This window comes from Melitaea cinxia, chromosome Z (assembly GCF_905220565.1).
Source record: "Melitaea cinxia chromosome Z, ilMelCinx1.1, whole genome shotgun sequence".
Taxonomy (NCBI): Eukaryota; Metazoa; Arthropoda; class Insecta; order Lepidoptera; family Nymphalidae; genus Melitaea; species Melitaea cinxia.
This window is the reverse complement of record NC_059424.1, coordinates 14,967,486-14,980,734: the sequence shown is the minus strand read 5'-3', so window position 1 is coordinate 14,980,734 and position 13,249 is coordinate 14,967,486. Positions and strand designations below refer to the sequence as shown.

General features: G+C 32.7%; 1 protein-coding gene across 1 annotated transcript; it reads right to left on the bottom strand.

Annotated features, from left to right (window-relative positions):
• Nucleotides 1-2,712: 2,712 nt before the first annotated feature.
• LOC123668849 lies at nt 2,713-12,723 on the bottom strand. Its single transcript, XM_045602540.1, has 3 exons — nt 12,628-12,723; nt 3,400-3,451; nt 2,713-3,281 (listed from the first exon to the last, which is right to left on the bottom strand). The coding sequence occupies exons 1-3, from the start codon at nt 12,721-12,723 to the stop codon at nt 2,713-2,715; spliced, it is 717 nt and encodes a 238-aa protein (XP_045458496.1).
• Between the last annotated feature and the right edge of the window lie 526 nt (nt 12,724-13,249).

Below are 13,249 nucleotides of genomic sequence, written 5' to 3'. Positions count from 1 at the left end.
GTGTGTGTGTGTAATGTTTTTTTTATTGATTTAGTGTATTTTTGTGCATAATTCAAAAAAAATAGTAGTAATCTGCATTACTTCTCAATATAAACTAAGTATAAACGTGCGAAATTTCATACTCCTCCGTCCTCGCAATATTTGTAAAAAGGGGTGCACCGTGCAAAGTTTTTGCTTCACGCATTAATATATAGATAACGTAATTATTAAAAAAAAATATTTTAATGAAAATTTAATTTTACATTTAGAATTTTTTATTTTATTTTCGATGTAAGTTAAGTTATAAGTAATAACTTTATATCACCTAATTTTTTTTTAGTACATAGGCTAGACCATTGTAGAATATAATAATTGTTACAAATAAATTGAAAAAAAATCTAGAACTGGAATAATAACATTTAAAAAAAATAAGTGAAACTATTTAAGTAAGGCACCATCAACAATTAAACATAAAATGATTTGTACAATCTATAATTAATTTGAAATATACTTTTTTCATTGACACGATTTTTTTTTTGTTACAAATATAGGTGAGTAATCTTATAACTGAAAACTTTCAACATTCTATCACAATGATTGTAAAAACAAATGACATACTTGACAGATGTTATTTTGTGTTTACCTGTTCAGGTAAGGTAAATTAGATTAGACAACATTCTGTAACGAATGTTATCAACTGTTTCAAACTTTCACTGATTCTAAAATATCGTCGATATTACTAAACTGAAAAATCATCAGTCAAATTCGAACAATTGTTTTGTGATTGCTAAAATTTTAATTAAAATTAATAAATTATTTTAAAAAAATCTGTAGAACTCCATAAAATGAGGTTTTAGTGGCGGTTGGCGAGTTTATAAAAGCATGGGCAAATCGTGTTTTTTGGAAATCATATTTAAATACGAATTACATATTTATAAAATATGAATAATATTTTCCGATTTTACCAAAATAATAATAAAAATATGAATTGGTTATTTAAATAAAAAAATCATGAGTGAAATTATAAAAAAAAGTAATTAATCTCCTGATCACGGGGATTTGAACTGTGGTCTTCTCGGTTGTTCCCGATCGGCCGATTTCCCACCAGAGCTATTACAACCATATCCTAAATGCTGATTTTCTAAATATTAAATATTTTTTTGCTAAGACATTTTTAGTCTTGATTTTACTTACTTGCCGAAAGAAAATCATATCCTGATTTATAATGATATTGAATCTTTAACATATATTTATTTCTGTAAAAGCATAATAAAAAAGGATAAGTACATTTTATTAAACATAGATTTTGGTACATTATTAAATAATCAAATTTAATCTACGTCAGGCGAACCCACAGTGGGGCAAGGTGGGTCATTTGCCTCACCCTGACTCGAAGCTAATAAATATTTTAGATTTTAATAAGGAGATTTTAGGCAAATTTAGTGAAAACCTCCGCAAACTATTATTGAAATAGTGTAGATAGTAAGGGCAAATGAAAAATTGCAGCAAATAAAGAAGTGTTATTAATTTGTACTACTTACTGAGTTTTCACATTTATTTCTTTCTGTTCCCTTATAAAATCCTGGGTATGCCCATATCTACATCCACTTTAGTATCATTTTTAAGACAATGCGCAGAAGTAGCAATTTAAGTTAACGCAACCAATAGAACGTTATAAGTTTCCATTCACGTTCGCCACATGAAACAACAATAGTGTCTCAGTTTTTAGTTAGTAAAATTCCTTAGCTTTAGTCTTAACTATTAAGTATACAATAAATAAATAACATTTTGTTTGTTAAACATTTTTATTTAATTTATTACAAATGGACATCACTGTTTGTTTTCGTAACAATAAAGTACAATACGTATAAGAACGTATATAGAGTAATTATCACTACTACTATTTTACTAAGAAACAATGAATAGTATTCGTAATTAACTTACATTTATTTTTTCATTTAGTATTTATCTAAATAAATTACCTGTTAAGTTCTATGACATTAGAGAAACAAAATAGGTATACTGTGTCGTCTTAAATAGCCATGATTAAAATATACTAAAAATAAAAATTTAAGTGAAAGTATTATCGTAATAATATTGAGATTTTAAAATTTTAATATTTAATTCTAATTATTTTGGGTTTATATGTCCATAAAGAATAAATAATTTAACTTTTCTATTTCTAACTAAGTACTAAAAACTGAACAATACAAAGTTGGTATCTCTAATTACAAGCGAAACATGCGATAATATGGCCGTTGCAACTGTCTTCGCGACACGCAGTCTTTCAACGCGAAGGCGTAGTAAACTTAAAGAGTAGTTTACATCGCTATTTCGTCTTTAATATAAAATTTGTTTTGTTACAAATAAATATTATTCATGCATCGTTAAACATGCATTTCTTCTTATAAATTGGTACTATATAGTCAAAACCATAAGAAATGACCAAACAGTGTAACATTATTTAAAATAAACGGATTTACGTTAATTAATGTATTATTTAAAGAAAAGAATAAATGAGTTTATATTTACAAACTGCCACAGTTCTTAGTAATATTGACGACGGTTGTAGACGGTAATTATGAATGTGCCTTTACCTATACGTGCGGCATGAACGAGATTACTCTCGCTTTCCGTGCATCAACAAAACAATGAGAAATCAGTATACAATACAAATCACAAAGTATTACGTGGAGTCATCAACTCGTCTAATAATTAACTCGTGTTAATCTTCTACCTGGGTACTATTGATTTAAGGAGACGCTCCCAGAGGCTCGGGCGACGGGTAGCGGTTGGATATGGAAAAGGCGATGACATACAAATCCTTACAGGCTGGCGTGCTGACGCTGCTGTAATAATGGGATAAGGATGTCGTACTAATGGTGACACAGATGTTCCTACTAAACTTAGCGTTTCTCTTTGATTCTTTAAAGATGGATTCTTGAGCGTATGTTTACGACTTGCACTACTACCACCCAATAAGAGAATCGGAAAACCACCCTTTGCTGAGTTGGATATTTTAGTGGTCGATGGCCGATTTGTAGTAGTTGAAGTTGTCTCTATTATTTCATGAAATATGGAATCATCATAATCCTTTGACTCATCAGCTATCGGAGCGACAAACATAACTTGTTTTAGACTGTTTATATCTTGCACTAATTTGGCATGTTCTTTTATTATATCTTCTTGGTTTGAAAGAAATAAGTCAATCCTTCTTGATGTTTCATAAACAAATGGCGTCGGGTGATACCTTTCTGTTGTCGTGTGTAACATTTTAGGCGCTTTTCTTGGCAGACCCCATCCTATAACATTATATGATATTATTCAAAATAAGTGTTTGAATATAAATGTAAAAATAAATATTTTTATTAAAATTGATCGAGAAATTTTCTATCTAAAAAAAAATCAATTTCATAATACCTGAGTCATATGGTCTCATTGGGAATGGCGCCGGATAGTCGAAGCAGTCGAACTAAAATTATAATTTTAAAAATTATTAGATTATAAACATAAAAAGTAAAGTAGGTCAAAGTTTACATAATATGATGACGAGATATATCTGACGACCGCTCTGGTGTAATGGTGTGGATATTTGTGTTTCTACAAATATTTATTTCCGATCTGGTTGTTAATTCTTGTGTTTGGTTGTGTTGTTAGTTCTTGTGCTTCTTCCTAACGTGCCTCGGAGTACACGTTAAACTGTCAGTCCCGGTTGTTATCATATACACCTGACAGTGGCCAACCTGCATTGGAGCAGCGTGGTGGATTAAGCTCTAATCCTTCTCCTATATGGGGAAAGAGGCCTATGCCCAGCAGTAGAATAGTACAAGCCAAAGCGAAGCGTTCTGTTCCACTGGTGAACAAACAAATAATAAATAATTAATAATTCGCAAAATTCCACATTCGTAGCAAGCCTTATATAATTAAATAGCAAAGCATTGTCACAATCAGCAATAAATAACACACTCATTTAATTACACATGTCAAATGCTGCCGGTAAAGTTAATTTTCAAACTGTATAAGAATGTAAACTTGTCATCTAATTAGTTTGTTAAGACTCACGCATCGCACCGCATGCTAGGATAACTTTCCGGCAGTAATTAGTAAATAACATCAAACAATACAGTTCAATTAACTCATCCAAGCTTTTACGGAATGTAATTAATACGCTAAATATTTAGGAGACATACTTTTAAATAACAAAAAAACGCCCAACACTCAACGGCCCCACAGTAGGGCTTACTTCCATATTAGCGATCCGAAAACACACATACAATATAAAGACAAACACCCAGACCACGAGAAACAATATCATGGTCTATACAGATGTTTGTCATTAGCGGGAATCAAACCCGCAACCACTGCGCTAACAGTTGGTATTTTGCTACCACGCAAGTGTACAAAAAGACTTAGAGGCTACTTCAGAATAAGTATCAAGGTTGCCGATGCTTTATTGCATAGTACCTTACAAAATAATATTTAAGATGGAAGTGCCCTATAACATCATACATAGTATAAAACAAAGTCGCTTCCCACTGTCTGTATGCTTCATTTCAGCCGATCACAGTCCACTGCTGGACAAAGGCCTCCATAAGTTCTTGAACTTGTGGAAGCTTATGTTCCGCAGTGGACTGCGATATGCTGAAGTGAATATTAATAACAATTTGTAGATAGTTTTTTCATAATTCCAAAATTCGCAATAGCAGTATTTTAGAAGAAAAGTAAAGAGTTTTTAAATAAAAGTAAATATCACTACAATTTTCGACAACATTTGTAATGAAGTAATTGTTGACAATATTCCAACGGTTGTATTATCAGTGGCGTAGTTTATATAAATACACAGCTTACCTTATGGTAAGCGATTACTGTAGTTTATAGACGCCCGCAACAACAGAAGCATCGTAAGCGCGTTGCCCACCTACCCCTAGGTCACCCCCCAGGAGGTCTGATCTCGTTATAGTCTTATTTTATCAACTTGTATGGCTTTAATATTTTTATATACATACGAGCTACAACGGGTTAGCACAGGTTAAAAGTGGTAGGCGTTTATGTTATTAACCAAATTATTATTTGTGTGTATCTAATTAGGTATAATTTTATGTTTTAATTGTGAACTAGTAGTCAATTTCACTTTCGTTTGCGTTTTTGCGTAATACACGCAGATGCAGCGAGCGTATGTAATTAATCCGAAGTTTTTATATAACTACAAATTAGATACGTTTATTAACTAACGTGCTTACCGTAAATTTATCGCTACAATATTATACTTAGCGGGCTAGCATATACAAAAAATAATAATAAAATGTAAAACTATCGAAAAAAAGGAGTATAGATAGATAACATTTTATACTCAATAAATTCTTAAAATCCTCAAAAAAAACTCTTTAAAGAAAACACTATAAATGTGACCCAAAAACAAATTATAATATATGAACACTGGAAGTATTCACGAAAAACTGAATTTTGGTAAAAAGTAGGTAAGTTTATTTTGTCCACATCGACTTTAGTAATTACGACTGATCGCAAAAGTTACTTAACAGCCTCGAAATACTAAAATAATATAAGTATTGTTTTTATGGTAGTCTAAATAAATCAGACACTACTTTTATATTACGTTATTTACTAGACAGGTATACAAGAAACCTACAAGTGGGGTTTAAAAGAGATGTCCTATCATTCAGAACAAGCAAACAGAAAGATTGCAGGCATTATGATGACTTTCCTGCAGAGATCTATTTCTGGTCAAAAGCTTTCCTATACATGAAAGAAAGATTGGAGCTTTTTCATTGCAAAAGCAATGACTATTATCAGAATATATCTTCAAATCAGAAAGACGATTTTGAGTTGTGAGTCCAGAATAAACACGCCCAATATTTGTATATACTCAAATATTAAAATGTATAAATCCTATAAACCCTAAACAAATATGTACTTATCACAAAAGCCTAAGCTGAGCCCTATTTCATATGATTGATAATACAGATCTGTACCCAACATTGGCTATTAAAAATTTCCGAAACTGATCATTTTTAGCTTGTATTTATTATTATTTCTAGCTGCCTGGACAGACTTCGTTTTGTCAAAAATTAATAGTACTTTTTTTGTATTAAAATCTTCCGAATTGGTCGAGCCATTCTCGAGTTATGCGCTTAGTAATATTCAATTTTTTTATTTATTATGTAAACATAATTTTATATAGACTATTATTATGAAGCTTAGCAAAGTTTAAGTCAGCTACTGAACAGAGAAAGAATAGATAGACAGTTAACAAATGTTCGACCCGATTCTTTAAATTCTCATAACTCTTTTATTTACGAACCGATTGACATGAAACAAACGCTAAATGTTAGGTAAAGCTTACCAAAATATATTAATGAAAACCACAGCTAAATCGGATAAGCTGTTTCTGAGATTAACGTGCAGAAACGCGTAGACAAACAGACAAAACTTCTGAAAATCGTTGTTTTGGGTGCTATTTGCGTTGATAAAGGTCCCAATAATATTTTTCTCATATATCATACATATATGTACAGACAGCGATCCGTTACACTTTTAGTATATGTATTAATGATCGGGGTTAGATATTGTTATTGCCGTTGTAGTCAACCTGGGCAACGGGTATCATAATTAAATTTTTATCGCACTACACTACGATGCGATTGATCATTCACTCTCCGTCTCAAAAAAGGAGGAGGTTACTCAGTTCGACCGTATATATATATATATATATATATATATATATATTATGTATATTCGGGGATAACTTCATCGTTTATGAATCGATTTTGATAATTCTTTTTTTGTTGGAAAGAAGAAATCCCTGGTGTGGTACCATGATAAGGAAATCAGAATCTGATGACGGAATCCCAGAGAAATCGAGGGAAACTCGAAAATCTGCATAACTTTTTACTGGGTGTACCGATTTTGATAATTTTTTTTTTTTCGAAAGCCGATCACATTATATGGTCACATTTAAATTTCATCGAGATCTCATTACAACTTTTGGAGTAATCTTTGATAATGCGTATTTACTAATTATTTTTTCGTTTACCTACGTTGTATTAATACTTGTCGATATACCTAATTGAAGTCGGTTTTTTTTTCGTTTGCCTGCAAACACAATTATTGACGATACATTTTAATTTTAGGACACGTACATTTATAGGTACTGAGAATTCATTTCTTAACTTAATATATGTTTATTAATTTATTTTTTAATTTAAATTTAATATCTATAGGCTCTAAAATGCTTATGCTTCTCGTTACACATGCGACTGCAGATCGACAGTGCTGTGACTGAACGTGGTCCAACGTTGACAGTATTTTTGGTTACAATATAATTTATTTATTGTCAAGTAGCCAGCTTCACACGGGCAATACTGATACTAAATATACTACAGAATGTCTTTATATACAACATTCATAGCTTTTTTGTCATTAGACAATAGAAACATGTTTTCTTTAGAGGTTATTCTTGAAAGAGCGACATATAATCGGCTAAAACACTCAGCCAAACCCTGCAATTTATTAATCTTAATATATATAAATCTCGTGTCACAATGTTTGTCCGCGATGAACTCTTAAACTACTTAACCGATTTTAATCAAATTTGCACACCGTGTGCAGTTTGATCCAACTTGAAAGATAGGGTATATTTTGTTTTGATATATGTAATTATTATATTTAAGAAAAAAAAAATAAGGCGATACGAAGTTTGCCAGGTCAGCTAGTGGTTTATAAAAAAATTCTTAGTTCTTGTTTGAACTCACACCTTAAAACTATAGGTACGTATGATTATGAACAAATTGCCATATTATTAGTGAGTGCTGAAGTAAAAAATATTTTACTTACTATTCGTTCGACTAAAAATAAAAGGTAATTAACAATTATCAACAACAAAAAACATGTACCTATTCTATTAAGTTATTTTTTTAACTTAAATACCTAAAATAGTACCTAACGTCGTAGGATTTTCGATAATTAAAAATAGTTGCTCTATTACTAAATTGCCTAAACTCTTAATTGAAATCAAGATCTTAACAGAATACATACAATCGATAAATTATGGTTTTAATCTAATCCTATCTAACCTAATGTACTTACTATAAATGCGGTTTAAAAATTAACCTTAATACCGACTAAAGTACGAAAAAACGTTTGTCGCGCTGAAAAGCATGTTTGTCTTAAAAAAGAATTCATTTTAGTATTTAAATACTAACATACGATTTCGAATACTTTTTTAAATTTATCGTAACGTATACAATTAATATATTCGTAATTATACTTATAAGTATAAGTAGCTATGGATTATGTTGTCGCGCTGAAATGCACGTTTTTATGTTATTTTCCTCGCTAGAGTTCCAATAAACGCAAGCGATCGCTGCTAATCATAAATTTCTATAAGGCGAAGCGCGTTTTTTTTTTTCGGAGTGTCTAGTACTGTTGGCCCTAGCCGTTGACAGCGTCACCGGGTGGCCAGGTACTGAGACCCAGCCGTGAAAGAAAAAGTGGAACTCTTTAAGAGGGCTCGGGATGTCCGTTCGTCCTAAGGGTGTCTCCTAGCGAGATCGTAGTTTGGTTTAGGACAAAGTCGGTGTGGTGGGAGAAGCACGGCCTTCGACGCGCTATTATTTTTATTATTAGCATTCTGCACTCCTCTATATAAAATATAAGTGCACGAAATTACTTACTACTCCGTCCATGAAATTTTCGTAAAAAGGGGTACAAAGTTTTTGCATCACGTATTTAATATACTAGCTTTGACAGACTTCGTTCTTTCAAAAGTTAATAGTAATAAATTTTTTTTGTACTTAGTATTATTAGAAGGGAAAGAGGCCTATGCCCAACAGGGGGATATTACAGGCTGAAGCGAACTTAGTATTAAAATCTTCCGTGGGCCTTGAGGAACATACAAAAAAATAAGCTTAGGAACATGCATTTTTATTTATATACGCTTCAGCCTGTAATATATAGCCTATAGAGTGAGAACCTCCAGCAAAAATACCAAAGGTTATTAATAGTTATCAAAAATAAACGTATACGCTTCAGCCTGTAATATCCCACCACTGGGCATAGGTCTCTTTCCCCATGTAGGAGAAGGATCAGAGCTTAATCCACCACGCTGTTCCAATGCGGGTTGGCGGATATATTCCCTACTATGAGTAACGATGGCTACCAAGTGTACATGATAACAACCGGAACCGACGGCTTAACGTGCTCTCCGAGGCACGGTGGGGAGACCCACAACGACTGCACAGACACCCAGACCACGGCAAACACCTGTATGGCCAATACAAATGTTTGTCATGTGCGGGGATCGAACCCGCAACCACCAACGCAACAGGTACAATCCATAGCTGTAACCGTTGCGCCAACGCGGCGTCAATTTTTATTTATATAGATAGATTTAACCCTATACTTGGCAAGAAAAAATATTTTAGAAATATTGAAAAAAACATAATAAAACACGTTTATATGTGGTTATTGGGGGGATAAAAAATAATAAAAAAAATATAATATAATTAATTCAACATTTATTGAGTGTATCACATTAGATACATTGCCAGGCCCCTAACAATCAACACTATAAAGTCTACGTATCTAATTTGCTACACTGCCAGTCCTTGAGTGTAGCTAATAAATGAGTTTTAAACATAATAATTGTAACAAAATAAAACCTAAATGTCAATATTCTCTGTGAAATAACAAAATATAAAACATAATTATTTTATACTTCTACATAAATATAAAAATTAACATAAAAAACAGCCTTTGTATACCATAAATCTAAATTTTTGGTAAATTGATATCAATCATTAAATTCAAGTCAAAAAATCGGTGTTAAAAATAGGTTCCTTATAATAATATTTATAAAGTATTAATTCTTGGTATGATATTCTATGAAACAATGATCTATGAAACGTTCTGGCAATAAGCACAACCTCAATTTGCAATTTTGACAAAAAAATTTAGTCAACCCTTTTGTGCAACCTTCATCTGCTGGTTATTACAGTTGAATAATGAGTAACTTGATCATACTGAACAGTATCTGATGGTCTTCCAGCTACTGGGTTCTAAATAGTCTTGGTTGATTTCATACCAGGCCTGCTGATATCGCTCATATCAGTTTTTTCATACCTCCGTAGGCTTTCAAAAATTTCAATTTTAAAGGTTTTTAGGGTTTTTTGTTTTTTGTCCATCCATCCATCCTGGCTTTTCTATCACGCCGATATAGAAGCCAGGAATTGTTTATACAAATGTCGAGCATTTGAGAAAATATTGGTAAATACCAACGATGGCCTCGGGATGGTGTACGATATAGAGTGATTAACATATCGGCGAGATCAACGTCGCCCTTGTAAGAAGTGTTAATATTTTTATTAAATTGTGGCAAGTCACTGGCATTTTCTACTTTGTTCTATCTTGTAATGAACCACAGTCTGGTAGGATACGCATCTACAAAGTTACTTGCAGCAGTGACACATTTGTTATCTAACCATTTAACGACAGCAATCTTATTTTTATTGCATACGACTTGTGTTCTACCCTTTTTTTATATTTTTATCCGTGGGTAGTTTTTTCTCCGCTCCTCGTAGCCTATTTGCTCGGATTGTACCCATTACAAAAATGCTGCATTCATTGCGTAAATATTGTAATAGCTCAATAGATGTGAAAAAGTAATCGAAACAAAGGACTTTGCAAGCAGGTTGTCGAATAGATTTTGACTGTGAAAAGCGTAGGTCTCTTTGAACGAGTAGCCAATGAAGGAAAATATGCAAATAATGGCGACGACGATGGTGACTGATGATGCCGCTTCAAGTCACTAACTCGTGGTGCAGGTACCTGTGAGGGAGTAGCCAGCACAGATAGAGATGAGGGTGATGGTATCGGACACCAAGGTCTAGTCTCATTTGCTTATGGATTAGGCGATAAAATTGACGGTGAATAAGGGTTGATCGATGGTGATGACTCTTGACTGTATGACTGTACCAAAGACTGAAGTAAGCACTTGATTAAACTCAATATCGTCATCAGAGAGCAGGTTTAGGTTTTCTATTGAAGATGGCAATGATAGAGGTGGTGAACTGCTGTCAGAGTGCGTAAGGCGGGTGTAGTATTGAACTACATCCTCAGATGATTCATTTTCGTCCAAATCTGATTTTGCTCCCAGTTTCGGAACAAGAGCTACGAGTTACGGAGCTCTTCTTTGTTGTTGCATAATAAGGCGAGGAAGTATTTTCGAATTAAAATAACGAATAATTGTAATAAAATTGTCATCTTGACCACATTCTGGTCACAATAACCAACCCAATCGTAGCCTGGTTATAAGCGTGGTCAGGAAAGCAAACTCAAATAGTATCTTCACAAATCAGGCAATGTAATATATTTGATACATAGCAAAAAATGTCTAGACTGTTCGCCATCTGGCAATGTATCATATCTGCTACACTTGAAAAACACAAAAGATTACATGCACTTACAGTTCATTTGGGTACAAGAAAATAACGTTAATGATTAGAGTATATAATAAGCTTTGGCAATTGGACTACTTTTGAAAACAATTTGAACAAAATATAATAAATAATAATTATTTTTACATTGCGATGCGTAGACATATTCGATCGGTCCACCATTTTGCGCTCATACGGCTGATTTTTCGTTGCAAACACTTAAATAGTATTTTTGGTAGAAATATATGAGTATTTTCTATCATATCAAACAACAAAAGTTTTAAAAACTCGTTAGAGAAATTCTCGGGATTTCCCAAAAGTTGAACGTATCAAATTGTACACAGTGTCAAGAATAGGGTTAACTAAAACTGACACGAGTGCAATTTAAATAATCTAGATAACATTTTAAACAAATTATTTTGTCTCAGAGGCTCATACTAATTAGAATTATAAAAAAACATGTCATTTCTGGTTGCAATTTTTTTAACGTAATGCAGTGGCGTAGCGTGGTTTTCGGCTGCCCGGGGCGGAAGGAAATTTTGCCGCCCTCTAATTTAAACACCTATTTCAATTTTATGTATACTATATATTACATACATTATTATAGAGAACTATCCGGCAAGATTAGTCATCATTATTTTGCACTATACAGGCTATATTTTAAATAAAAAAGTTTATGAACCCCCTTACAACCTGTATATAATAGAAGTTATTCTTGTTGATTATTAGTTATAAACGGGGAATCCCCACAAGTATAGACGGTTCCAGTCGCTACAAAATATCATTCAAAGAAAATGGAATACCCCGACTTAACCACATAACAAGTAATGAAAAATTCCGTGCTCCTTTCGATCGGTCCGAATTTGTAGTGGCGATAAAAATAATATAAAACGGTTCAAATATTTACAAAATATTTTTGTTAACTTTTGCCGCCCCCTAAAAACTGCCGCCCGGGGCGGGCCGCCTCTGCCGCCCCAACTACGCTACGCTACTGACGTAATGCTTAAATTTTCAATAAAACAAAACTTTAATTTCACCACAACATTTAAACGGATATCAAATAATTATAAGAAACTAATAATAGTAACAATCTAATTAACCATAATATTATGTTGTTATCTACTGTCGCCAAAATGAAAACGAAATCGTAATTAATGAAATTTAGCAAAAAAAAAGAAAATAGATTTTTAACTCTTACCTGTGAACTAGCATAACGCGAGTTCAAAAACCGCACATCTAGCGTACCACTCACTAACAACAACGACGCCTGCAACACCACCAACCACCGCCACATGATTATACAGACTGACGACCACTACCACGAACCGAGCCCACCCCACTTTTCTATACCCCTTTTTCCCCGAATATTGATTTCTCTAATAGTCCAGTATCTTGTCAAACGTTAATGTTATAACTGCGTTAATCTCCTATAAGTTATTGTACTAATATAAACTTAAAGAGCGGTTAAATTCAACTTATATTTAGCTAAACTGTATTCACTTTAATTTTGTATTAAAAAATAATTAAAATAAACTTTTCGAATTAATATTTTATTTTTGTTAGTCATAAATAATAAAACTTAGGTAGTAAATAGTTCGCAGTTAATGGTATCTTTAACAGTTATTAATTGTTAATCTTTTAGATTAGATATAGATAGGATTCTAGAGTCAGTAGACGTAGTAGTAGTTAAATAAGACAGTCACTGCACATTTCAGAAGAAATTTTGCAACACAGATCGCAGCCCGCATTGTAGACCTCACTCACCTTATAAGTGATTATATAAAAATAACAAGCGCCCGCCCCGGCATCGCTTTGTTATA